Genomic DNA, 27,822 nt, shown 5'->3' with positions numbered 1-27,822 from the left:
CGCTTCACCTACTACGTAACAGACGTGCGACGGAAGGACGTCATCGAACAAAGCATTGTGGTAAATTGAGGTTTTGTACTCTGCTGACGAACCACTGCCAGCTGTCACAATTAAAAGCAAGTAGTCTCCCTTCTGCTTCACATTTTACCCACTGTCTTGCTTCTGTCAGGTATTTTCCCTCATGGCACTTGTATTATGCAGTTCAAATTTAAGTTGTACGTCTTGAATTGCAACTGTGACCACTTGACGTTAGCTGAAAGTAGCAAATTAATATCGGTTAGCTAAAGTTAGAGGGGCATACAACCGTTAACTGTTCGACTTACCGTTGAGCTTAAGTTTTACTTGGTTTAATTACGTGTTGCCTTTTGTAGACAACGCTAAATGATTTGGTCTTAATGTGTTTAGCCGTGTTTTATTCTTCCACATGTCCTCTCCCAGCATTTTCTCAATGCAGACTTACTGATAACAAAAATCAGTAGCTACACTGATGTTGTATCACCTCTCCATCTCTGCCCACTCTCTCTTTAGGCAGTATGGGTCGTGGCTATATAGTAGAAGATGCTGTGGAGGGATATCTGACGAAACTATGTGAACAACAAGCAGGCGCAGTCACAGGCCTGCTTATTGGACAGGTAAGGTTATATACAAACATCCAGCTGTTGTTTAGCCTTTGTTCGTATGGCTGCCTTCCACCTCTGAGTATACATCAGACATGCTGCAACAGTTTGCTAGCAAAACAGTCAGATGTCACTGACTCTACTTACTTGTTGGTCACAATGTAATTGGAAAAATAACCACTCAACAGGTAACACAGGACAACACCATACAAGCTGCATAAACATTTCTATTCAGGATATAAACAGACTAATACATATAGCAATCAATGCATTACTGTCTGTGGAGTGATGAGATAGTAATCAGTGTAAATGACTAAACATTTCAGAGCTCAGCCCAAAGGGACTTTGTTGTCATGGCAACTCGGACGCCCCAACGGGAGGAGTCTACTGCAGCGGCTGGAAACTCTCTGGACAAGGAGTGGGTGACTGAGCATGCTCGACAGGTGGGCAAACAGGGACAAGGCCGCATCCCAATACACTCTCATTTGGTGTTTAATATGTAAGAGTGCGTCACAGTGTACTGCATGATAACTAAGACTGTGGAGGGTTTTTAGAACACACAGGGACATGTTTTATTGATGCAGGGAGCTCATACAGTCCATGAATGATAATGAATAAAAAAAAAACAATGACAGAAAGACCTTCAGTGGGTTCAAGTCATTGTAAAAATACACCTCTAGCTCCATGAGTAATTGTAAAATCAAATGCATGGAGCTGTATATTTATTTTACAACATCTGGGTTATGTCCATTGGTGTTAGAAGGCAAAACTGAAAAACTGAAGTGGCAGAAAGACAGCTATGTTTACCAGAAAAGATAAGGTGTTTTTGCCAGTGTCGGCAGGCTACTAAAGTGTTGTCTATCACATCAAATTGATGGAGAGGAGGAGCAGCAGCTGCAGTTAGACCCAGTTCAAGAAGAAGAAGAAGGAGAAGAAGATGATATACTTTATTAATCCCTGAGGGGACATTCATTTTTTTCTCACTCTGTTGTCATATAAACACATGCCCAAAATACACACACATGTACAAACAGGACCTATACATGTATTAAATGGAGAGATGTCAGAGTGAGGGTGCTGCCTTGGACAGGCACCCTGAGCAATTGGGACTTCATTCCAACCCTGGGGAAAGGAATCGAGTCATTTACCAGACTCCTTGCCCTGAATACATGGCTGACATCGGCATGCTTCACTCATGGGATAAAGTTTATTGACAATTTTAACATCTTTTGGAACTGTAAGGATCGCTTTCAGTGTGATGGGATTCATCCGAACATCACGGGATGCAGACTACTCGAGGCCAACCTACGTCATGCTCTTGGAATGCCATACCAAAACAAGAATGGACAGAAAAGAGCCAAGGACAAGTACGGGGCACAGAGACAGACAGCCTGCATCTCTCCCCCTTCACCTGACCCTTTGCTCCACATCACCCAAGGCATTCAGAGGATGTCCCTGTCCCAGTCAGGGATCCAACAACCCCCCTCCTGCCCTTCACCACCACCACCAAGGAGCCAACGTCGCACCCAATAGCCGGGCCTTGGTCAAACACATCTTGAAATTGAAAAGTATCAGCCAGAGTCATCTCCAAGGTCTGTCATTCCTGTTTTGACTAGCATCAGGAAAAACAATGTGTACTCGAAGCGCACAGCTACTCTATCTAATCTGACTCCAGTTATGTGTCAGCCACAGACTGTGTCAGACAATGTTAGTACACTAAACTTAGCTTTATTAAATATCAGATCTCTGGCTGGCAAGTCACTATTAATTAATGATTTTATTATCAAGAGAAACCTTGATTTTATGTTTTTAACTGAAACTTGGTTAAATGAAAACAACAGTGCAGCAGTACTTATTGAATCAGCCCCCCCAAACTTCCATTTTATCAGCTCAGTTAGAGAACTTAGGAAAGGAGGTGGAGTAGCCACTTTATTTAAGGATGTTTACCAGTGCAAACAGTTGTCATATGGGAAGTTTGAGTCTTTTGAATATGTTGCACTGCAGTTGAGATCCTCCTGTCAAGCAGTATTAGTAACCATTTACAGGCCTCCAAAATATAGTGCACACTTTGTTGATGACTTTTCTAAACTATTGTCTGTTGTCTGTATTGATTTTGACTGTGTTGTTATAGTGGGTGATTTTAATATTCATATTGATAATCCCAAAGATGGCAGTGCGAAAGAACTTTTCTACATCCTGGACAACTTTGAACTTTCCCAGCATGTAACAGAGCCAACACACAATAAGGGACATATTTTAGATCTAATTATCTCCAAAGGGCTCAACATTTCTGAGGTTGTGGTGACTGATGTTGCCTTTTCTGATCATTACTGTGTTTTCTTTAAAATGGCCATCTCCGCTGACACCAGTAAAATTACAACAGAGGTAATCAGAAAACGCTATATCAACGAAAACACCTGTACACTATTCACCCAGGATTTTATACCCACACCAGCTCTGCCCTCAGTCTCTGTCAATGATCTGGTTCATAGTTTCAGCTCTAAAGCTATGAATATTATGGACAATATTGCCCCCATGAAGGTCAAAGTTGTCTCTGGTAAGAAAAAACCACCATGGAGGAACGCCACACGGGTAAAAGCTCAAAAAAGAGAATGTAGAAAAGCAGAACGCAGGTGGCGAAAAACCAAACTCCAGGTTCATTATGACATCTATAAGGAAAGTCTGCACATCTATAGCTTGGAGCTAAAAAGGGCGCGGCAGTCCTTTTTCTCTGAGATTATCAACAAAAATAACAACAATGCACGGACTTTATTTACTGTTGTTGACAGACTGACAAACCCATCAGCGTCAGTCCCTCCTGAACTGCTATCCACCAAGGCATGCAATGACTTTGCTTCTTTTTTCACAGACAAGATTTTAAAGATAAGACAGACAGTCTGTAACTCCAACACAGTGGCTATTTCACCTGTGCCTCATAAGACTACTCCAGTTAATTTGGCACTTTTTCACCCATTAAATTATGCTACTTTGACAGACATAGTTAGAAACCTTAGGTCCACTACCTGCTGCCTTGACACTCTGCCTACAAGCTTTTTTAAAGATGTTTTTAACTGCATAGCATCAGATATACTACAGATAGTCAACTGTTCTCTTCAGTCAGGCCTTTTTCCAACGGCCCTGAAGACTGCAGTCATTAAACCTCTCTTAAAAAAGCCTAATCTGGATGCCTCAGTAATAAATAACTACAGGCCCATATCAAACCTACCATTTTTAGGAAAGATCATTGAAAAGGTTGTTTTTCAGCAACTTAACACCTTCTTGGAGCAAAACAATTCCTTTGATGCCTTTCAGTCTGGATTTCGAGCACATCACAGCACTGAGACTGCACTTGTAAAAGTTTTAAATGACATTCATCTGAGCAGTGATGCATCAAAGATTTCGGTTCTGGTATTACTGGACCTCAGTGCTGCATTCGACACAGTTGACCATAAGATACTGCTCGACAGACTAGAAAAGTTTGTGGGACTTTCTGGCACTGTGCTAAATTGGTTTAAATCTTATTTACAAGACAGGGATTTCTTTGTGTCACTTGGCAATTATGAATCTGTGCGAACAAAAATTACATGTGGAGTTCCTCAAGGGTCCATTCTTGGGCCTCTTCTGTTCAACATCTATATGCTCCCTCTTGCTCAGATTATGGAATATCATAACATCTCCTACCATACTTATGCAGATGACACACAACTTTACATAACAGTGTCACCAGATGACTACAGTCCCCTACATCTGCTAAATAAGTGCATTGACGAAATCAATACGTGGATGTGCCAGAATTTTCTACAACTAAACACAGACAAAACTGAGATAGTTGTTTTTGGCCCCAAAGAACAAAGATCAATAGTCAGTGCTCACCTTGACGCCATGACACTAAAACCTACAAATCAAGCCAGAAATCTTGGTGTAGTTCTGGACTCAGACCTAAATTTCAATAGTCACATTAAGACAATTACTAAATCAGCCTACTACCACCTTAAAAACATAGCAAGAATAAAAGAATTTCTGTCTAAACAAGATACAGAAAAACTTGTTCATGCTTTCATTTTCAGCAGGCTGGACTATTGTAACGGTGTCTTCACAGGCCTGAGTAAAAAATCAATCAGACAACTGCAGCTCGTCCAGAACGCTGCTGCCAGAGTCCTCACCAACACCAAGAGAGTGGAGCACATTACACCAGTGCTTAAGTCACTGCACTGGCTTCCTGTGTGTCAAAGGATAGACTTTAAAATCTTGTTACTTGTCTATAAAGCACTAAATGGTCTCGGGCCNTACACCAGTGCTTAAGTCACTGCACTGGCTTCCTGTGTGTCAAAGGATAGACTTTAAAATCTTGTTACTTGTCTATAAAGCACTAAATGGTCTCGGGCCTAAATACATCTCTGATATACTTGTACGTTATGAAGCATCCAGACCCCTCAGATCATCTGGAACAGGTTTACTCAGTGTTCCCAGGATCAAAACCAAACAAGGTGAAGCAGTCTTTAGTTTCTATGCTCCCCGCCTGTGGAACAAACTTCCAGGATATCTGAGGTCTGCTGAAACTGTCAACTCATTTAAATCAGGGCTTAAAACATTACTATTTACTGCAGCTTACCAGTGAACTAGATATGTAACTTATTGTTAGGATAATCTGTAGCTATTGCTTTATGTTTGCTTTTTAAATGCATTTTCTGCACTGTTTTTAACTATTTATTTTCTTGCTTTTAGCTCTTGTTTTTAATAATCTATCGTTTTTAATGTATTTCTCTTGTAAAGCACATTGAATTGCCTTGTGTATGAATGGTGCTATATAAATAAAATTGCATTGCCTTGCCTTGCCTTGCCATTGCCTTGCTCAATGGCACCTCGACAGTGCCCAGTGATCTGACACCTCACCAGTTACCAGTCCATGCTCAATACTTGGTCCATACAGGGACTTGAACTGGCAACTTTCCAGTCCCCAAGCCAAGTCCTTATGGACTGAGCTTCTGCCGTCCCCAAAGCCCCACTAGAATGAACAATTGAGTTCCACTTTTAGTGCACCTGATGCTCTGCTGCTCCATCTGTGCCAAGATTGCGCTCTGCACTCTGATGGTGTGGTGATATAAATAACTGACTAGTATATATATTTTAAAAGCACAGCGCTCCTTATTAATGGTTCTGCTCCAAAAATAGAAAATCTGTTTGTGGCAGCAGATATTTTGATTATATTTTGATTATTTATTTATTTATCTATGGCAGGCTGCCATAAATAAATTAATGTGTGGGAAACCCTGGCTATGGTTTGATCTGTTTTCAGGTGTCTCAGATGCTGCCCGGAGGCCTGTCTGTATTGGGAGTCTTCATCATCTCTGATACTGATTCCAAGGACACACTAACCACACTCCGACAGGTGAGACGCATATAAACACAATGCATGTTAATGATGTACACATGCTTAAAGCGGCATGAGTCCATTTCTGGCCACTAGGGGGCAGAAAAACATTAAAGTTAGCTAACAGATTTCACTTGCTCTTAAAATTGTTGTGACTAGTAAGTCAGTAAGTTTATTTATATAGGAACTTTCAAGAGCAGGATTTCACAAAGTGCTTCACAATGATAAATAAAACAACAGACATAAACTACAGACTTGGGAATAAAGACAAAAAGCCCATGAAATATAAATGAATACAAATGCAAATTAAAAAACATACAAAGTCCATACAGGTGGGTCTTGAGCTGCTTTTAAAAGGTACCCACAGATCTTGTGTCCAAAACGAGAGAGTTCCAAAGTGCAAGAGCCACAACCAAGTCCAATCTGCTTTGGTTTTAAACCTGGAGCGAGGAACATAACCAACAAACCCTGATCACAGGACCTTAGAAACTGGAGATATAGGCCTGTAGTAAATCTCTAATGTAGGCAGGTGCCTGGCCATGCAGATCATTGACCACAGGAACCTTAAACTGGATTCTGAATTTAATGGGGAGCCAGTAAAGAGAAATCAGAATCAGTGTCACATGAGACCATTTGGAGGACCTTAGCAAAAGCTTAGCAAGAGCCTCTTGGGCCACTTGTAAACAATCCAAGGATGTTCAGATAAGTAAAAAGCAAACTGCAACAGTCAAGATATGACAAATAAAAGAGTGAATTATCATTTCCCTCTCCACTTGTAGGTGCATATCCATCCACCTGCCTTTATGCACATGTTCAATTTGCACCTAAAATACTTAAGGAGAAATACCCCAAATTAAAAAAAAAAAAAATTCTCCCTTCATTTGAGGTTTGACTGGCACTCTTGTAGTTAAGTCATCTCATTGCGTCCTTGTATTTTGCAGTGGTATAATGTCTGGATAGTTAGCGCCATCTACAGCTTATCTTGATGAACCAGCTTCCATTATTTGCATTACAGTAGTGGATGGATAATTACATAAATTCACATTTTTTTCTAAGATGCAAAAATCTGCGCTACATTTGAATGGAAACCCGATAGTGGGCCTAAATTAAGTAATTTGGCAGCTGAAGAATGCAGGAAATAATCAAACGCTTAACATGTTGGTCAAGAATCATGCCTGGTTCATAGTGACATGGATTTTGTAGGGAAGATTAATTAAGGAGGAAAAACACCCGACACCTTCCATTACCTTAGAGACAAACTGGGTGGGGCAGAAATAAACAACTTAAACAAGATGTATAGCTGAATATCATCTGCAAAGCAGTGACTGGAGATATTTTTAAAGTGACTTATTATCTGCCCATGGGGAAGTTTTAAACAAACAAAAGAAAGGACAAAGGAGTAGGACAGAGCCTTGGTTAGAACACAACACAGGGTTTTGAATGAGGGAACATAGTTACCAGCAGTAACTGAAACACTTTTAGGTAGTCAGAGGTAGGAAGAGACTGCTTACACATCCAGCAGACCCTGAACAACCTTTGCATTCATTTGGAGTCCAATATTCCTTCTCTGTTTATATAAAATAAATGCTTTATGTACAGTGAGTGCATTTACACATCATATGAGCTTTGGTTATGTGCACATACCTGTGAGTGTGTTCTATTCTATTCTTCTGACCGTTGTACTCTGTGTTTGTGTTTAGCTGGTTTTTGCGGTGGAGAATGTGATCTCCTCTGAGCATCTGTGGAACCTTGCAGATGATGACGTCACAGACTGTGTCACACTGCACGTCAACCCCAAAACCAGGAAGTATCCTTTTGCACAGCCTTCTCATTGGATGGTTACTTACCAGATACAGTGTGTGGATATTCTTTAACCTCACTTATTAGAACCATCTGCAGAACCTTTGACATCAAAGATCCCAAGGTTGGTTTACAGCTTTCGTTTCTAACAAAGCCCCAGCTTTCATCTGCAGTCATTACACTTATTCCATTGCATATTGCCTTAAAAAAAGCACACAAGTTTTTTAATTTTGTCCTAAAATTTGTTCTGTATAAGCACCAATTAAAATGGTTTTGAGCTGAGGAGTTTTTGTCACTGATCTACCTATAGCTGAAATGTTTTGAGTTAATAGGTACCCACCCTTTATACAGAGACACTCTAAAGGTCCATCCAGATTATTCTGAATGTCTTGTAGATTTCTCGGTAACTATGTTTGAGAGGAAAATCAGTCAACAGGTCAGGATTTGGATCAGGGCCCAAAGCATCAGGCTTGCAACTCGCACTCAAGTTGTGTTCAAGTTTGAGTGCAGAAATTTAGCCGTGACAGTAATTACAAAAACACTGACGTGCTTGTTACGTATACCTCCAGTTGAGAACACCACATCTCTCGCCTCCAGTAGCGCTCTTTCCAGTCTTTTTTTTTTTTTTTTGTACTTTAATCCTTCCTCTGAACACCCAGTTTCTTTTTTATTTGGAGCATTGACTCATTTTGTGAGATTTTCTGCCATAGCTTCTTCCACACTCCTAGCTGCTGTTCTATTGTTATGGTCTCTCCCCTCCTTCTGCCCCCTTTCCCTCTGGCTGGTTGACAATAAATGTGTGAAATACATCACTTCAGGTGCAGAAGACACCAGACACTACAACTCTAACTTCCGCTAACTTCTGGTCAGCCTACAGAAAAATGTAAACACTCTATTGTGCGAACTTGGTTGTCATGGTCTTGAATGTTACAGACATTAATTTATCTGTATAAGTCCTGCACTCCAGCTTTAAAGTAGCATTGTGTTGGATTTAGGGAGATCTATAGGCAGCAATTGAATATTATAGTCATTATGTTTTAATTAGTGTGAAATCACCTCAAACTAAGAATGATTGTGTTTTTGTTAGCTTAGAATGAGGCGCTCATATCTACATAGGGAGCAGGTCCTCTTCCACAGGGTCCAACATGTTGCGCAGCCATGTTTCAACAGTAGCCCAGAATGGACAAATCAACCTATGGCTCCAGAGAGCCCTTTTCATGTTTTTACATGACCTGAAAGCCACTGTAGATGCTTGGAAAGGGAGGGGTATTCAGGTTGCATTCTGCAACCTCACCGCTAGATAACACTAAATCCAACACACTCCCCCTTTAACTGACTGAAGAGCCAACTTACACATGTCAAATGGTCATAGACTTGATGCCATATTTTGATGTGAACATGTAGCATTGTGTTGTTTTCATTCATATCAATGTCATTGGCTGTTCCAGAGCATGGCCAAGCCTGCAGACTGGAAGTACCAGTCAGGTGTGTGTTCCTCCTGGAGCATGGTGACATGTTGTTTAAATGTGGACATGTTGGTACCACTACCAGACAACAGAACCGATGCAGAAATCATGGATAAATGTCTTAAGGTTTGTGCACACTCACATATACATATTTGCACACATTTTTTTCAGGAACTTCAGTGGAAATGTTCTTAAGTCATGCGTTGTTTTAGGAGGAGCTAAGAGTGTGGGCACATCAGCTGGAGAGTGGAGTTTGTCTGATTGATGGAAAAAAGCTGGCAGAGGACACAGAGCTCACAGGAGGACAGGTTGTATGAATCTGAGAAACCTTCAAATTAAATTAAACCTATAAAACCAGCATTATTTTGAAGAAGGTTGCCAATGAAACTTTATTTTTGGACCTTTGCTCAAAGGCACTTTAATAGTATTTGTTATATAAAATGTACTTCTTTAGATCATTTGAAGAGTGTCAACTGGTTTGTCTCACACCTGTCTCATAGTACTGAAAACTATTTTGCAGTGTTTTTGTGTCTGATAAGTCGTCAACTAGTGTCCATTACTGAAACCAGTTCTCCTGGATAGTATTTCACCCCCATGTGTTGACCTCTGTCCTGTTTTTGTTCTGAATGCTTGCTTAGACCTAATCTCATCAGGGCAGTGTAGTTTTAAATACAAAGTTGTCAGTCTGATATTTCACATAGACACCTTTTCAAAAGCAAGTTACTTTTATTTAAGGTAATATGTGATGGTATGTTGGCACAGCTCAGGCCATTGCATCAAGATCCAAAATGCATATTTTTCATATAAATATTTAACAAAGTATGAAAAATAAACTGTTTTTATCTCTTTTATACTTTTGAAGATATATTAAAAAAAATAAAGAATTAACCCCATTAAACCTAATTGAGCTCAATATTTAAAAACGTATCTCCTCTTTGTGTTAAAGCTAGACAATATAAGCTCCATTGTAATAGATACTCTTACCAATTTAAAAGATTTCTACAGATTTTGAAAATTTATTTTTAGTTTTTAAGTTACCAGTATTCTCATTTCTCCCCAGTCATTCCCTACAGTATGTTCTTTGCTACAACTTAAAAGATACAAACACCATTTCAACTTCCGGACCTTTTTATGCCTCCACGCCAGTGATAGCCGTGGCTGGAAGCAAATGTCCACCTGGACGTTAAGATGAACTGAATAGGTTTTGGTGGTCACAGATTAAAGTTCAAGGTCACTGTGACCTCACCTGTCTCAAGATTGTGAATGTGATATCTTAAGAACAGTTTGAGGGAATTTCTTCAAATTTGGCCCAAACGTTCACCTTAACTCAGCCATGAACTGATAAGATTTTGATGGTCAAAGGTAGGGATGTCCCGATCCAGCTTTTTCACTTCCGATCCGATACCGATATTACAGCCTTGAGTTTTGGCTGATACCGTTATACATATTCACTTATTTTGTTGTCAGTCATGTTAGAAAAGGTTTGATCAAGCAATATTACTCTAACAAGAACAACTACTTAATCGGGTTAGTTAGAATGATCCACAACAGTTGGTATGAGAAACTGACCCGTTTATTGTTAACAGGGTTAAATAAACAAACTTTAAACTTGAACATTAACATTAAATAAAAAATATAGCTGGTTTGCTTTGGCTGCTTTGGCCCCTTAATAAATAGAAAATAAATCAACACAAGAAATCTTTAAAATGTCTAAAATTGAAATTAAAATAGCAGCAAGACTCCACACACTTGTGCTTTGCTCCCCTAATAAATAAAAAAAAGATTAACACCACAAGACATTGTTGACATTTAACAAACAATGCAGCCTTTCCTTTTCAGTTATTTTAGTAGTGTCAGTGCCAGCCTGGTGCACAGGCACACAATACTGTACAACTGTTTAAACAAGCAATAGTCCATCCATGGCTCCAATTTCACTAATTGTGCCCAAAACAATGCTCTTTACTTAAACAGTAAGAGTGTAAACTAAATAAAAATATCACTCTCAAAAAACCAGAGCAGAAAACAAATAGTCAGTTAACTAAGTTGACCGCTACCCCCCCCTACCCTTCATGTGTGTCTGCCGTCTGCATGCTGGCCTGGTGGATGGATAGTAAGTGCTGGAGCGGATCACTGGAATGGACTGCTTGAATCGCAGAGCGCTGGGCTGGCCAGAAAACCTGGATCGGACTCCGTGAAAAACTGGATCTGGGTTCTTGGATCGGCATTTTTCCATGCAGTCCCATCCGTTGCCGATGCACTAATATTGGCGGCCGATACCAATCCGAATCGGAATCCCTAGTCAAAGGTCAAGGTCACTGTGACTGTCATTCTCTTTAACGTGTTATCTCTAGAACACCGCAGTATATCAAGAGGGCCTTAAGGGAGTTTTCTCAAATTTGGCACAAACTTCCACTTGGACTTAAGAGTGGACTGATTAGAATTTTGTGGTCGAAGGTCAAAGGCCAAAGTCAAGGTCACTGTGACCTCACGAAACATGTTTTTGGCTATAACTCAAGAATTCATATACTAATTATGACAAAATTTTAGACAAATGTCTGATAAGATATGATGACAAAATGATGGCATTTTATAACCAAAAGTTGATGGTCAACCATATTATTCTGCAAAAACACATTTCTGGCCATTACTCAATGTCATATCTCAGGAACAGAGGGGGAGGCATTTGGTCAGATACTGAAGTGTTGACACTAATCGTAAGGCAAGGCAATAATTCAACATTTATTATTATTATTATTATTATTATTATTATTTAAATATTATGTTAGTTCTCGGACTATACAAGTGGATGGATCCAATACTGCCTTCTGATAAAGTGCAGGGGACACTTCCCCTGTGTCCCCAGTAAATTATGTCCCTGCTGTCAACTAACAGTGCATATAATAGAATAAGAACTACATGTAATGACAATAATGAATCTAACAGACTCTCTGGATTGTGTGAAAGACAAGACTATGTTTGTAACCCAATGTGTCTGATATTTTTCTGTAGAAGAGAAATGTGAGACAGACGTACACAGCTCAGTTACTCATCACACCGGTAAGAGACCCACACACACACACACACACACACACACACACACACAAATACACAACTACATGTCACAAGACGGAATCGTTTTGTTGTCCACCACTTTTGAAAATGTCAACATGAATATTTGTTGAATGTTTTCCTACAACTCAAGCATTTCTCATTAAGAATGAATTGAATAGTATTGTATACCATATAGGCACTGTATATTACGCACTCCATAGTGAATTAGCAATCATGGCTGGAATGAAGCTATAAAATCAAGTTGATTGTACATGCTTTTTATTATAGAGGACTGTGATTTCCTGTGTGTTAGGATGACAGGAGGTTAACAGATGTGGTCCAGCGGTGTGGAGGCAGTGTGTCAGTCAGAGGAGCAATCCACAGCAGAGCTTACTTACACAGCAACAAACCAAAGGCCAAACTGGCTGAGAAGGTAAGGCTGTGATCCAGTAGACAATATGAATTGAATCTGAAACAACAATCCATCGTTTTATCATGAACTCTTAATTTCGGACAGCTGCTGAAGAGGGACGTGGTTTCTACGGTGACCACAAGGGTTCAGATGGTACTGGAGGAGCTGCTGACATCAGAGGAGGAGAGCAAGAGCAGCAGCAGCAGCAGAGACAAACAACAGACAGGTACACACACCCACAAGAACTAACCAGTTTGCTCCACCAATCATAAGCTTATGTCTACAGATAGTTGAAGTCAAGGTTAAGGTTGAGGTCAGGGTGGTGGGTGGGTTCAGGGTCAGCCAATCCCAGTGAAGAGGAAGGATCTGTATTCTGATAGGACGATCTGCACTAGAAGCTTTACTGTGAGCAAATGATTACCTGACTTTACGAAACCCAGTTCACCAAGAGTAAAATATAAGTGTAACAGTGCTAGGTGAACAATGCACAAAGCTTAAGATGGTTAAGTGAGAATTCTGGATTTTGCCCTTTGTGTCCAACTGCAGCTAAAAAAAAAGGAAATAAAAGCTTGTGTTTACTTATGGATGAGATTACTGTCCAAAAGTTAAAGTGAAGTTAAAGTAAGACCGTGTAACTTTTTAAAGAAGAAATAACATCTTTATTCATCAAAACTTAATTTAATAATTTATGAAATGCACCTTTTCAATACACCTGGGGGGTTTTCTGCTGCAGTTTTACTTGATCTGGTATGACCAGCAGCTTATGGTGACTGATGTTGGCAACTTTAGATAAATATTGCTGTTTAACTGATATTATAGAGTCAGACTCTATGACTCTTTTTCCCCTGTGCTACTATTACACTACATTTTAGCACGACACATGGTTTTATCACAGAAAAAAAAAGAGTATACACTTTACCTCACCCTGCAACGTGCTTGTGCACTCACGGTGTGGTCAGACAGGATTTTGCCAGTTGAAATTCAAACAAGCTTTTGGGGGTCACTTTCACAGATTTTGAAACTATGCCAAATGCTTGACGTTTTCAACATCTTGCTAGTGTGTCTGTGAGCCTTTCACATGTGGTCAAACTGTCTCAGTTTCAGTGGTGCTGGACTGCTGGTTACTGAGGTTAGACAAGAGCAAGTCGAAGTCAGAAAATTATCACTAGGTTTAAATGTCCATGTCTGAGGAAAAACTAAAAATAATTAATGTTGATTTGTAATAAATCATTTTGGATAACGATTTCTTAATTTATGGGCTATTTGGGATTTTTAGGGTACTGACATTGGGGTTTGACATTGGCATGGCAACAAATGACATTTCGAAGCATTAAGGTCTTGCAGGTCACAGGTCAATCAAACTGAACTTTTTCTTCATTCAGATGAATGGGGAACAAATTTCTATGTGACTGCACATTCAATCAAATCACTCAATGATACTGGCTTTAAGCAACTGACCTAAGAGATTGCAATGTGCCATTATTATATTATTGCCACTTGTGGCAACAGTGGCTGCTCTTTACAATTTTAGTGTCTTTCTTGATAACCACAGTAACATTAGGCAAAAAATATTTAGATCAAAAACATCTCAACCGCTCCTCTCACTGTGCCTCTGACTCTATGTCTTTCTTTCAGAACAATTCTGTCTCCCTCATCGTGTCTTCTGTCCAGTAAAAGTGAGTGGGCCAGTGTGTGTGTGTGACTACCAATTCAGTGACGAGGCCCTGTCTGAGGTGACTGACAGGCTGAAGGAGATGCTGGACATTGACGCAGCCGAGGAAGATTTAGATACCAGGCAGGAAACACCAGCAGAAATCCCAGAGACAGATGTTGCAGCAGGTAGGGAAAGAGTGTGTGTGTCTGCACAGTATCTACGGTGTGATATATGAATTCAGTTCATAAAGTAGGATTTTCACACCAAAACATGTTTTAATTCAGAGAGCATTGGAATGGAAGCATCAGTTTTCATTCTCTTTACTCCTATCACATCGTTATTAAATGCCCTGTAGAGTGATAATCATGGTTTTGCCATTGGAACATCACCACAATGTTACGTAAAAACTTTTTATCTACTTGCACTAACCCCATGTGGACATGATACTTTATTTTACATATAGCAGTCAGGAAGCAGGCTGACAATGTTAGCTGTGAAAAGCTAATCAGTCCCTTTGAAAAAACATTAAATCTTGCTCCTGAACTGTATTTATTATACATAGCTTTAATCTATCTAAACCATAATGATACTACCTACTGTCCTCCAAAATGTATTTAAAATGTCAACAAATATTTAAGATCCTTTTCAGACAGTTTGAAGATATAAGGGACACTGAAAAAAATTATTATTAACTAAGCGGTGTGTACTTGTATCCAGAATAATTATATTTAACGTCCAACTGAAACTGAAATAAACTTTAAATACGTAATTTCTGCAGCTGAGCAGTATGTTATTTGTAAAATAGAGACTGACAGTAAAGAAAAGCTGTGTGTTCTTTCCGATTCCCGAGCCTGCAGGGACTGACTGTATATAAAGGTTGGTTAAAACGAGGTTATCACGCTTGATGTGAAGGAATTCTCTGATTTTTATACATAACTTGATTTTTCCCAATAACCAGGTTTGCCTTACTGAGATACTGTATTATTGCAGTTTATGAAATTGTGTATTGTGGGTTTCCAGAGCCCATTGGGGAAACTGCAGAGGTGCTGGAGCCCAAGAGGAACAACTATATTGGTAAAACTCTTTCCATTGTAACACCTACAGTTAGGTTTAGAAAAATTCTTATAACATCACTACTATAGCCAAGTAAAGCAAAAAAAAAAGTGATATTTTAAACTGGCTTCTTTACAAAATAGTAAAAGAGATATTTTGGAATTTTTGAAGTGGGTTTGTGTGAGATACTCATGTATAGTCAATGTATTACATAAAATAGATGTCAGTCGGCACGCCCCCAGTTTGGAGAAGTAGACAGAGGTAATGTTTTTATTTTTGTACAATTTAAAATATGCAAAATGACAAAAATAACAAACAGTATACAGTGCAGGGGGAGGCAGCGAACCGAGTGGGCTTATTTAAAGCCTCCACCTACTAAAAGTTAAAATTTCACAATGTTATTAAGAACACAAAAATGAACACAGTAAATAATAGGAGCCACAGTAGCTAATCAATATACTGCTGTGGAGGGGTCGGAAGCAAAAAAAATTTACCCACCTAACAATGTCCCACCTAAAAAATCATCATCAATTTAAGTGTACGCTATATTTGGAATATTTCCACTGCTTTACCTTGCTGTGAGACAACGATTTCTGATGGGGAACTGAAGCTGTTACGTCGCTCTCTTCAAGCCAGACTCCATTGAGAAAAAGAGTCATTTCACATCACTGAACACAGGAGCTGCTGGTCTACTGCACTCAGTTTGTGTTATTGTGCGACTTTGGCATTAAAAAGGTTAGGTCAGATTCAGCAAAGTCACACAACAACACAAACTAACTAACTGATCAAGTCAGCGGAAGAACAGCAGCTCCATTGTTTAGCGAGCTATAATAACTGTTTTGTCAATGGAGGCTGGTGGCTTTGATGAGAGTATAAATGAGGAACTGAAGGTATTAGTGTCTTTCCTGCCAGGAAGGACTGTCTGCAGCAAGGTAAAGCAGTAAAAAATATTCTCAATATAGCCTACACTTATACTGATATTGGTATTTTTACTTTTTGACTTTTTTTGCTGGCTAAAATACATTTTACTGCTGCCCTGTCCACAGCAAGACATTGTTTAGCTTCAGTGGCATCACTCCAGCTAGCTTCTCCAGGTGCTGACTGCCACCTACTCGAAGTAATACGCTGGCTATAGATAAATACCTCATACACACCCACTTCAAAGGATCCAAACTATCCCTTTAAGAGGCCGTTTACACGTGGCCAGCTATTTTCATAAACGGACATTTCACCGTCTCTGTTTTCAAAAAGATCTTCGTTTACACTTACCCGTGTATATATACACAAGAGCATGCCGAACCTGTAGGTGGCAGTGTAACGAGAAGCTCAAGCCTTCCATGTATCCATTGTCACCATAGCAACATAGGTCGCACTTTTGACACAGGCGCAAGTTCCGGCGCATACTGTGACGTCAGCTGCCTATAACTCCGTTTATCTCCATTTATTTCAGTTTACATGCAAACACGCAACCAGAGTTTTCCAAAATCTCCACTCTGGCCGGAGTTTTTAGAAAGACTCGTTTTCAGAGGAGAAATCTCCGTTTGCGTGTAAATGAAGGGCACAAACGAAGGAAGATGTCTCCGTTTATCAAAATCACTGTGTACGTGTAAACGGCCTCTAACTCATGGTAGTCATGAGATATTATTACTCTATGCTACTATGTGTAGACTCTGGAGTTGGAAAAATATGTTTCGGGGAGTTCAAATTGATAAATCCCTTTTAACAACCAACTGGTTAACAACAAGCATACAGCACATATGTTTTTTTCCCACTCCTTTTCCAGCATGCACTGTGCAGTGTATTGCTTTCTTCATATACTGTAGAAAATGGAAATTTTGTCACTGTGCATCTCAGAGAGTTGGGGCTTAATCTGGCATCAAGCACTGTACAGAAATAATCAGTCCACTACAGCATACCAGTCACGCTTACCTCTTTTTAAATTTTTAAGAATTAACAACTTGAAACTTAAACCAAAAAAGTATGATGTGAGTGTGTATATATTTGTGCATGAGTTGCCCTAATTCTCTTCTGTGTTGTTTAGGTGTTGCCATGGCTACTGCTGTCGCCCTACTTGCCACTGCTGCCTCAATGCTCTATCTCAGTGATGCTTAATAAACACACATGTACACACCAAATAAAGTGTTTCTAATATTTCTACAGTGTGTATGTTGGTTGAATCAGAAAGTGCAATAGTGCAGTTTAAATTTGGGATCATTAAAGTGATGCTTTGCTGATTTTCAACCAGCTTTGAGTAGCACCAATTTCAAAAGTATTTGCATCTTTCTACTGTATAGACAGCCAGTTAGTTTTATGAATCTTTCCAGCAGTGAAATACATCTTTAATTTGACTGACTGCAAACTGTTAAAATCTTTTGTCCATTATTTGTTTTTAGTAAGCTCTTCTGTATTCTATCATGATATTAATATTTTTACAATCATGATGTTTTGTGTAATGGGAACAGGTTTACTTGTAGTGAAACTCTGCAGTTCCCCTCAGTACTATGGAGCGTTTAATGTCTTTCGGCTAACTGTTTTGGTTCAACAGCCCACTACTTTAATGTTTTGGGTCAGTCTCACCAATCTCTTCCAGCAGCAGCAGGCAGCTGTTTTCAGTGAAAAACTCTGGATAAACTCACTCTACATTCATTACAGGGTGATCCAGACAGTACATTCGCTCTAAGTTAACTTTTAAAACCATTTACCAATCATCGCTAAATGTTGATTTATTCTACACATACAATTTAACATGACACAATCACAGAATAAATCCCACAACTCTATTCATACATACTGATTCAATAGGTCTTTTTAACAGCAGACATTCTGACACATCGCAGGAGGAAAAGCACAAGTGTAAATAATGTAATAAATGATGGCTGAATTCCATTTACCTACCTCAATTTCAGGGTACTGGCATGGTTACTGCTTACTGTCACTCTCACTGGGACACTTGAAAAGAACAGAGGCATTAGGGCTATTAGGAAAGCCTGTGCTTTTCCTGCTATGACAAAACAAAATGTCTGCTGTGAGAAAGGCCTATGATTATTATCACACTTATTTCTGCCCTACTTTTCACATGTTAAATCTCTTCTCCTGTGTAACCCTCATCTCGTCTTACTGCAGTTTCCTTGGTACTGTTTTTCCATTTCGCTGGGCACTGATTCTGCTGGTGGTGATGACCAGGCACCCAGCAACAGCGCAAGGCTTTGACATTTGACATAGTGGCCAAACAGTGGAATTATAAATTCCAGGTCCAATATGTGATGCCATTGGGCCCAAAAAGACTTTTTCTGACAGACATACATTGTTAAAGAGATGTCTGTAAATCAGTGGATACATTTTTTGAGCGCCAGAACCCGCTGGGTGTGGTCAGCTCAGGAGGTGAAATAGGCTTGAAATATTTTCAACCAGAAAGAGCAGCAACACTGCTTTTCAGCCTGTTGTTCAGTTACATGTTAAGCCTTGAAATTTCTGTGTTGGATTGATTATCATGATTTCATTTGCAAATAAATTATTTAAGAGTGGTATTCCCATGACTAACTGACACTGGGAAGAAAACAGGATCCAGGGGTTTGCCTGGTTCAGAGACTGTCAAAAGGTAAGAGCACATTGCCGTGGCACGGGTGCGTCATATGCTGTTGGATTTTACCAGAAAATTCCTCCCGGAGTCCTTTACATAGAAATCAGTCCACAGGCTGTTATAAGCAACCAGGAAAGTGGGTGAACGTCTCAGGTTTTAAGAAATGTTACAAAATATCACCCATTGGCAACAAAAAGCAATTAATACAAGTAAAAAGTTATATACAGAAAGTTGTAAGGAGGGGCGTCAGTGGCTTAGTGGTAGAGCAGGCGCCCCATGTACAAGGCTGCTGCCGCAGCGGCCCAGGTTCAAATCCAGCCTGTGGCCCTTTGCTGCATGTCATCCCCTCTTCTTTCTCCCCCCTTCACGCTTACCTGTCCTGTCCATTAAAGGCAAAATGGCCCAAAAAATATCTTGGAAAAAAAAAACAAAGTTGTAAGGAGCTCTGTACAACATTCAGGGCCGAGACTGTCTGCTAATGGTTCTCAACATGGAGCCGGGTAAGGCGGCAGCTAGTAGGTAATGATGCTAACAGAACAGTGCTAATAATGGCAACAGTGCTGACAGAATTAATGGCGATAACCTGGAGGGTGGTCACTATGCTTTCATGGTGACGCGTGATGATTAGCATTAACCGCCCCTAACTGCCATACGAACGCAGTGCAGTGCAGCAGCAGTGGGGTAGCTAGTGGGATACACTCAAAGGGAGTTGCATGCGCGGGCCATTGGACTGTCTACCACAACAACAAATAGAGAGTCTCGGATTACAACACACACATAGAGGGACTGTGACTTCATTCTCTGCTGTACCTCTACCTTAGTCTAGAAAATGCAGGGCTGTACTACATTATACAGCTGGAAATGCAGGATTTGTTAAAGCCCCTCTGGCATACACAACAAAGACAAATAACAAAGACCATCCATGGTAAAAATGCAGAATAGTCATTAGAAAGATGAGAGCAGGTGGAGGCTGAATGTCTCATTTTCGACTTTCTCCTCATTGGATTTACATGTTTGTAGTTCTGCATTTCTTCAATGCATCAAGATTTTTGCATTCTGTTTTTTCACACTTGTAAAGGAACCTCGTGCCCACTGTCACACCAAATCAATAAAATCAATCAGTGTTTGCATTTTAAAATTACTTGAGGTTTGGTGGATCATATCCCATTCAATTTAGTTTTATTTTTTATTTCTGTCAATGGGTCATAAAATCTATCAGTTTAACCATGTTCGCAGTAAAATATTTTTATACAAAAATCCATTTGGTGATGCAGTCACCATGGTTCTTCATTTCATCCTCCGTTACCTGGACTCCTCAGGAACCTTGGCCAGGATCCTGTTTGTGGTTTTCAGCTTTGCCTTCAGTACCATCGTTCTGGCTCTGCTGCAGGACAAGCTCTCCCAGCTGCACATGCCCTACTCTACCTGCAGGTGAATCAAAGACTTCCTGTCTGACAGGAGAAACTGGAGAAACACCCCTCTGACTCCTGGACCATAACCACCACTTTCCCTCAAAGTCTGCGTTCCTTTCTCTCTGCTCTTCTCCCTGTGTACCAATGGCTGCACCTCCAGTCACCAGTCTGTCAAGCTCCTGAAATTTGTCGATGACACCACCCTCATTGGATTGATCTCTGGTAGGGATGAGTCCGCCTACAGGTGGCAGATGGACCATCTGGTGACCTGGTGTGGCCAAAACAACTTGGAACACAACGCTCCGAAGACAGTGTAGATGGTTGTGGATTTCCGGAAGAATGCAGCCCCACAGGCCCGGATCACCCTGTGGAACTCGCCAGTTCACACTGTGGAGTCCTTCTGCTTCCTGGGCTCCATCATCACCCAGGAACTCAAACTGCAGACTGCAGCATATCATTCACTCTGCTGAGAAGGTGAACGGCTGCAATCTGCCATCCCTCCAGAACTGGCATGCCTTCAGGACTCTGAGGCAGGCAGAAAAGATATTGGCTGACCCCTACTACCACAGACACTAACTTTTTGAAATACTCCCCTATGGTCAGAGGCTGCCTCATGCCAGATAAACAGTTTGTTCTTGGCTGCAGCTGGCCTCATCAACAAGACCCTGAATACCCACTGACACTGACTCACACCCTGACACTCCCGACACAATTAACGCACATCCTACCATTATTACTATCACCCCTCTTGCACATATTCTTTTAAGTGTATTATACTGTGAACATTATACTGAACAACGATACACTTGATCAACAGTTACTTTAATAATGTTACACATTTACATATTCTTTTACATGCATTTTTTCCTCTTTCTCTTTTATTTTATGCCTTTATATTTTTTGCATTGTTTTAAATGTTACGCACCAAATCATCACCGTGTTAAATTCCTTGTATGGCAAAGTAACTTGGTGACAGAACATTTCTGATTCTGAAGATTTTATAGATGGGATTGCAGAGAAACAACCTCATAGCACTACCTGGCACTATCCCATCTGGCTTCAGATGAACAGAAGACATTTGTTCTGTGAGGAGAGTGAAGTGCCTACAAAGTGGAAGAGAAAGTGTAGCAGTCTTTAGACAGGCAGGAAGGAGTTAAAAGAAAAATGCAGGGTGGAGTTTGAACTTGACAGTTCAGTGTGGTTATTGTTTGATTTATCCAGAGCACAGGAGCAATGCACCCAGAAACATATCTGCTGTCCAGCTCTGCTGAACGTTGACCCTCAGAGAACCATATCAGTTTTGTCTGTCAGTCTATCTTATCAACAGATCAGTTGAAGAAAAGACAACATATGGTGGCTTTTAACGGTCAGCCTGTCAGTGAGAGAAGAGGGTGAGTGGATAAGAACGGTCAGCTCATAGATAGTTCCTTTTGGGAGCAGAGCAGTCCCGGACAGTGCTTTGGACCTCTGATCCACAAACTAACGAGAATCTCCAGAAGATCTTCAGTAAGCATTTGGAAGCTTTTGGTCCTCAAACCAGCCAGAAGCATCATGTTGAGTAAAGACCTTCCAGACATTGAGGTAAGTTATTGTGTGTTTATCGCTTTCTACTTTTACCTTTTCCCTCAGTAGCATTCTCTCTTTACTCTCTGTAGTGTCTACAGGTGGGAAATAACCTTGGCGGAGGATAAATCTACCTAAGACTCACGGTATATAAACACATAACTATGCTATTATTAACTTCAATAAAATAAATGTAGGCTACACATCAAGGTACAAAGCATCCAACTCTTTATTAAGTTGTGTGAGGATAAGCACTTAGAGGAACAGAAAACAATCACACATTTTCTGAATGTTAATACTTTTGTTGATCATATTGATGGTTGTTAAGCTGATGTGACCGTCTTGTGTGGGCACCGCACCCTTTTCTGGGTAAAGTTGCTGCAGTCAGATCACTTGAATCTTACCCGCATACAGCAATACTATTTTCTGATTGGCTGATAGGTAGCTGTATGTTATTTTTTGATTGGCTGATGGAGCTGTATGTTATTTTTTGATTGGCTGATGGGTAGCTGCGTCTTATCCTTATTAGCTGGAGTGTGGGAAGCTCTTGTTGAGCTCTACGGTACCCACAGCGTCTTGCAACACGTTCCACTCCGTATACAGCGGTATAACTTGGTGGGCGTTATCATAATAATTTTCTTATGCGCGAGAAATACCAGGTGTGGCGGGTGAGAGTGTGAAAAGGTTAACATGCGTGTGTCACACTCTCAAGTAGCTACTGACGGCTTCGGCCTGCGGGAAGGCGGGGCTGCCCATGTCACATACGTCAGACGTCAATCACGAAGTCAGACGTCGAGCTGTATTTTGAGACTCTAGTGCAAATGACTACCAAAGGAAAAGTAGCTCTATTGATTTGTTAAAAAATGAACAGACTTAGTCTGGAAGCAATAGTCAGCAGTAGGTCAGGAAAAAATTGACTGGGGAAAAAAAGACTGGAACCTCTTTGACATCCTCCACATCCACTGTCACATGGTAGGTGGAGAATCCTATTGTCTGTCCACTCATGCTCCCACCAGCACCATCGGAAGCACCACCACTCAAGAATAATTTGTTTAATTTCAACAATTTATTTTGACAAATAACAAAGGTCAAAAATGTATAGACAACGCGAACCCAACTTCTCCAACTTCTCTGTGATTCCTAGAAGAAAAACATAACATTTCACTCAACTTGGACACAAAAGTAGAATGTTTGTCAATAATAAATAAAGTTATTTATTTAGTCATGAGGGCATGTACTCAATCTGGATGAATAGAATGGAAGAACGATAAATATTTGTTGCGAATATAATTGATGGCTTGTTGGCAACCCCCAATTAATAAATGGCTAGAGAAAAGCGTTCAAATGGTGTCAACTTTATGTAGTTTTTAGTCATTCTGTCTTCAAAGTCATTAAAAAAGAAAAGTACTAAAAAATAAAAACAAAGTATAAGAGAGCTTTAAACACTATCGAAATAAAAATACTCACAGACCAATCCATGGCTCATTTACTCACAAAGCCCTGCACACATCTGGCAGAACTTTGAGCAGAAGCCTGGGTGAGAGTTCTCCGAATAGATTCCCTCGTTTTCCTTTTCCTGCATAGCCTGTGGGTAAATTAAAAAATAATAAGAATAAGAATAATTAAATCCCGCAGGCTGCAGCCATTACCCCCTCCACTCTCAAAGCGTGAGACTTGAGAGCCCTGTGGTTATCCAGTAGACCACTTGTGTTCAGATTCCGTTGCTGCCTATATCACTTAACTTAGAAGGTCAAAGTGCACAGCGCAGCATTATTACATCCACACTCTCACTAGCATACTCACTAATCACGTTAGCAGTTGTGTTGGCACAACTGGAGATATTGCTTTTGGTAGAAATCAACACGTCTTTTTCCACAGGACAAAACAATGGATGGTCACACAACACTTCGTCCAACTCATTCTACCATGAGCAATTTATAGACCAGTGGTTCCCAACTGGTGGGTGGCAGTCTAAAAGTTGGTCCAATCCTGAATGGATCTCAAGTGACTCGCGAATATGTCAAGTTTGTAAAAAGCACACTTTATTTTGAAGTACAGTGAATTTCTGACACGTAGCTTTTATTTTGCAGTGCTGTTTCCTGCTGTAGAGTAAGTGACAGGCAGCTACTTGACAGGGACAGCAAACTAGCTCTACCACATGCCCAAATGCACGTAAAACAATGAATATATTAAACTGTGTGGACCTTGAACTAATGACTTATGCCTGGTACACACTACACGATATCAGCCCGATTCTAGCCCGACGCAGCGATGTACAGTGTCGGCATGGATCGTAAGCGACAATTCATCGTTTCATCTCGTGTAGTGTGTCTTAAGCCCCTTTTACACTGTCAGATTTTCCGCAAATGTTGGGCCGTTTTGCCGTCGGGGTAGTCATATTGGCGGAACCCTTTTAGTTTAAACAGACCAAGGCGGCCTTCCGCAACGGAAGGGGCTGTTGAAGACTTGTGGGAGGAACTGTTGATTCAGTTCAGGAGGAACTGTTGATTCAGCCAGTGGGTCGCACGTGTGACCCACTGGCGGTGGATAAACAGGAAACAGCTGATTTAGCAAGCAGCTAGTAGCAAGAGGGAAACGCAAACCTGACAGACACTGTAAAGATGAGCAACTGGGGAGACAAGGAATCGCGCACCCTCCTTGTCCTCGCAAATGAAGAGGCCATTAACCGTCAGATGACGGGAACAGTGAGGAACGGGCTGACTCACGAGAGAATCCCCGAAGGACTGACTAGCTGCAGCTTCCCTCCCACGTCATTGTTTACGTCACACGCTGAGCTACACGTTTTGTTACTTGCTCACGCCCCCCATTGCCCCGAAAAAGGCGCATTCTGTATAAACAAAAGTAGGTAGGTGGCATGCACTCCCCGATTTTGTTTTTATACTGCCAATGCTGAAAAAAGACTGATTGGGCTTTCCTGCAAATTTGCACATCTCCTATTTAAAAAGGGCTATAGTTAATGACAACCAACACCACATCTGGGACGCCTCACGATGTTCCAACTGAAAGTCAGGCATGTTTGATTTTCTTTTTGTCGTTCACGAGTGCTCCTGTCACAGCCATCACTTTGACCATTAGAAACACAGAGTGATCTGCTGCCATAGACAACTGTATGGCAACAACAACCCAGGCTTTTTGATATTTCCTGCAGGGATGCATGCTACACACAGAGTAAAAAGGGAAAATGATGGTGCGAAACAGCAAAGGCACTTTATCAACCTAGTGAGTACTGCCATTAGCATCAAGCTAGCAAACAATGTTACTTCTTTATAATGGAGACGGACATACAGTAAGAAAATTAAAAAATAGTGGTGGGCCTCTTTTACTGCAGAGGCTACCAACTTCATTTGAAACAGACTACATTATAAAAAGGGCCGTTATTTATTATTCCCTCTGTGTTTTTATATTCTTACTTTACTATGCTCCCATTTGCCTTGATAAAGTTAATGCATCGCACCGTCATTTCAAACTCAACACTTCCTGTATCTGTTTCAAATTAAAAGCCCCTTATAACTGCCTTTGAGAGAATCCCTTCATATTCTAGAAAAAGCTTTTATTGTGAAACATTTGTAGGAACTTGTTGTGGAGGATTCAGTGACTTGTATGTTTGCATACGCTACTTCAAATTTAGCTCCTGACATCTACTGGCGCCTTTTTACATTACTACAATAACATTTCACCTGGCACATGAACAGACAGTGACTGAAATAATTGTAAAAATAATCACACACGCCGTGAAAGACGACCAGGGATGATTGGTGTGAACCATCGTGTAGTGTGTCATGTCTGTCAGCCAAGTCACGGCATGATTTTCATGATTTCCACAGTCGTGTAATGCGACATAGTGACTTTCAGAACAGGCTGAAAAGTTGTGTGCACGAGGCATAAGGAGATATCTGGACCCGTGGCTGGACCAGTTAGGAACCACTTTTAAAGAGTGTTTGTTCCTTATCGGTAAAACAATCACCATGACCAGCACTGATGATGCAGTCTTTGTCAGGGACGCATAAGGGCACATTAACGTTTACACTACAAAAGATATGTGGTCAAGTGCGTCCCAGACTACCTTGGCAAGTGATTTGAGTGATCTGATCACAGTGCATCTTGGTGGCCATTAAAACTTGTATTGAGCGCTATCCGACTGTGATCGGATGCATGTTAATACCAAGTATAAATAGGCTCATAGAAACACTAAAGAGTGCCCTTTGCATTGCTATCAGATGCCAAAGGGTGACAAGGCCTCGATATTTGACAACTTTTGTTTGTAACATCAACTGGTTGATGTTACAAACTAAATGTGTGGGGTTTGAAAGAAGTGAGCATTTAGGAAGCAGAAAGGGTCTAATGAAAGACACCATTGAGTTGCATTATGGGAAATGTAGGATCCAGTATTTTTGGAATTATTCCGGCCCCTACTCCCATAATTGTGACCTAGCTTTCTTAAATCTTTCTCTCAGGAGTCCCCTGATTTAATGGAAATGCAATAATACATCTCTAGAGTAGCCCTTTAAATTAATCAGTCACTCTTAATACAGGGGAGATCATTGTTGGCATACCTTGAAAATATACAGAAATGTATTACCTAAAAGTCCTCTAACACAGTTTAATAAGATAACACACTGTTGCATTCCAACATGGGTGGTCTGTGAGACTTTAAAGCAAAATAACATGTAAAAAAGGAGTAGAACCTTTGACTTGAATAGTGACTTGAAACAGTCACTTCCTGCAGTGAACACACTAATGCAATTAAAAATGCACAAACAGAGTGGACCAACTGTCAAATATCAATAACTGCACAGCATGTTAAACCTTAGAAGCTGACTTCAGAGTTTTTGTCTTGGCCCACCAAAAGCATCATTAGACATACAATATATGGTCCAGTCACACTTTTAAAGTTTATGAAAAGCCGTTGGTTTGTCTACAATCTTGGTGTAATCTAAGATATACAACACAATATACATACTCTCATGATATTCTGTTTTCTATTTTCTATATCTCACACAATGATGTATTCTGTCACTTTAACACGTCACAGCAGCAGTTAGGATTAAAAGGATAAAAAGCCATGTTATATAGTCCTATGATGGCTTTACAGTCTTATGCAACAAGCCACATGATTTACGATCACAGTGGAGGGTGCCATGGAAGAGGAGGGGGAAGTTTCGACATCTGCCATAAAAGAAAGTCTGCATTCAACTATATTAGTTTTAGAGATAAGAATATGTATGGGTGACGCAAATAATAATATAATAACTACCAGATTACATAATACTGTTATGTTTTGGTTTTGTGTATGGACCCAAAATGCAGAGATGGATATTTCCTACCTGACAGAATAAGCTACTCTACTTATAACCACATTTCTAGAGGTAATAGTCCATTCTGATAGATATTTCCTACCTGACAGAATGAGCTACCATATATTTAATTACATTTATAGAGGTAATAGTCCATTCTGATTGATATTTTCTACCTGACAGAATGAGCTACTCTACTTATAACCACATTTCTAGAGGTAATAGTCCATTCTGATAGATATTTCCTACCTGACAGAATGAGCTACCATATATTTAATTACATTTATAGAGGTAATAGTCCATTCTGATGGATATTTTCTACCTGATAGAATGAGCTACTCTACTTATAACCCCATTTCTAGAGGTAATAGTCCATTCTGATGGATATTTTCTACCTGACAGAATGAGCTACTCTACTTATAACCACATTTCTAGAGGTAATAGTCCATTCTGATGGATATTTCCTACCTGACAGAATAAGCTACTCTACTTATAACCACATTTCTAGAGGTAATAGTCCATTCTGAT

General features: G+C 40.2%; 2 protein-coding genes and 1 long non-coding RNA gene across 5 annotated transcripts in view; 2 read left to right on the top strand and 1 right to left on the bottom strand.

Annotated features, from left to right (window-relative positions):
• Window positions 1–31: 31 nt before the first annotated feature.
• odr4 (odr-4 GPCR localization factor homolog) lies at window positions 32–17,578 on the top strand. 2 transcript variants are annotated; one of them, XM_050032960.1, is made up of 14 exons: window positions 32–120; window positions 533–632; window positions 944–1,060; window positions 5,914–6,006; window positions 7,689–7,795; window positions 7,876–7,912; window positions 9,237–9,380; window positions 9,467–9,562; window positions 12,264–12,311; window positions 12,619–12,738; window positions 12,823–12,943; window positions 14,353–14,556; window positions 15,392–15,445; window positions 17,466–17,578. In XM_050032960.1, the coding sequence occupies exons 2-14, from the start codon at window positions 534–536 to the stop codon at window positions 17,534–17,536; spliced, it is 1,311 nt and encodes a 436-aa protein (XP_049888917.1). In that variant the 5' UTR covers window positions 32–120; window position 533; the 3' UTR covers window positions 17,537–17,578. The 2 variants fall into 2 exon arrangements, with proteins under 2 accessions (XP_049888917.1, XP_049888918.1); XM_050032961.1 differs by having other exon boundaries at window positions 35–169; window positions 529–632.
• Window positions 17,579–21,641: 4,063 nt separating this feature from the next.
• dpydb (dihydropyrimidine dehydrogenase b) overlaps window positions 21,642–27,822 on the top strand; it is a 42,388-nt gene continuing 36,207 nt past the window's right edge. Inside the window, exon 1 of one of the 2 annotated variants that reach the window (XM_050032555.1) lies at window positions 21,642–21,997. In XM_050032555.1, the coding sequence (XP_049888512.1) occupies window positions 21,968–21,997 (30 nt within the window). In that variant the 5' untranslated portion in view covers window positions 21,642–21,967. Of the gene's footprint in view, window positions 21,998–22,194; window positions 22,952–27,822 lie in introns of those variants that run through there. The other variant, XM_050032556.1, reaches the window with a different exon arrangement.
• LOC126382599 (uncharacterized) overlaps window positions 22,944–27,822 on the bottom strand; it is a 7,083-nt gene continuing 2,204 nt past the window's right edge. Inside the window, exons 2-3 of the long non-coding RNA XR_007569072.1 lie at window positions 23,447–23,564; window positions 22,944–23,119 (exon numbers count right to left, since the gene is read on the bottom strand). This is a non-coding gene — a long non-coding RNA (uncharacterized LOC126382599). The remainder of the gene's footprint in view (window positions 23,120–23,446; window positions 23,565–27,822) is intronic.

The sequence above is a fragment of the Epinephelus moara genome, chromosome 21 (assembly GCF_006386435.1).
Source record: "Epinephelus moara isolate mb chromosome 21, YSFRI_EMoa_1.0, whole genome shotgun sequence".
Classification (NCBI taxonomy): Eukaryota; Metazoa; Chordata; class Actinopteri; order Perciformes; family Serranidae; genus Epinephelus; species Epinephelus moara.
Note: the sequence above shows the minus strand (reverse complement) of the source record. Positions and strands in the feature narration are given on the sequence as shown.

What these genes read in the sequence shown, in the direction of transcription:
- odr4 (XM_050032960.1), top strand. Translation starts at nt 534, where the DNA reads ATGGGTCGTGGCTATATAGTAGAAGATGCTGTGGAGGGATATCTGACG. An exon ending in AGGCCAAACTGGCTGAGAAG is followed by an intron (nt 12,739 to 12,822) that starts GTAAGGCTGTGA and finishes AATTTCGGACAG; the next exon opens with CTGCTGAAGAGGGACGTGGT. An exon ending in CAAGAGGAACAACTATATTG is followed by an intron (nt 15,446 to 17,465) that starts GTAAAACTCTTT and finishes TGTGTTGTTTAG; the next exon opens with GTGTTGCCATGGCTACTGCT.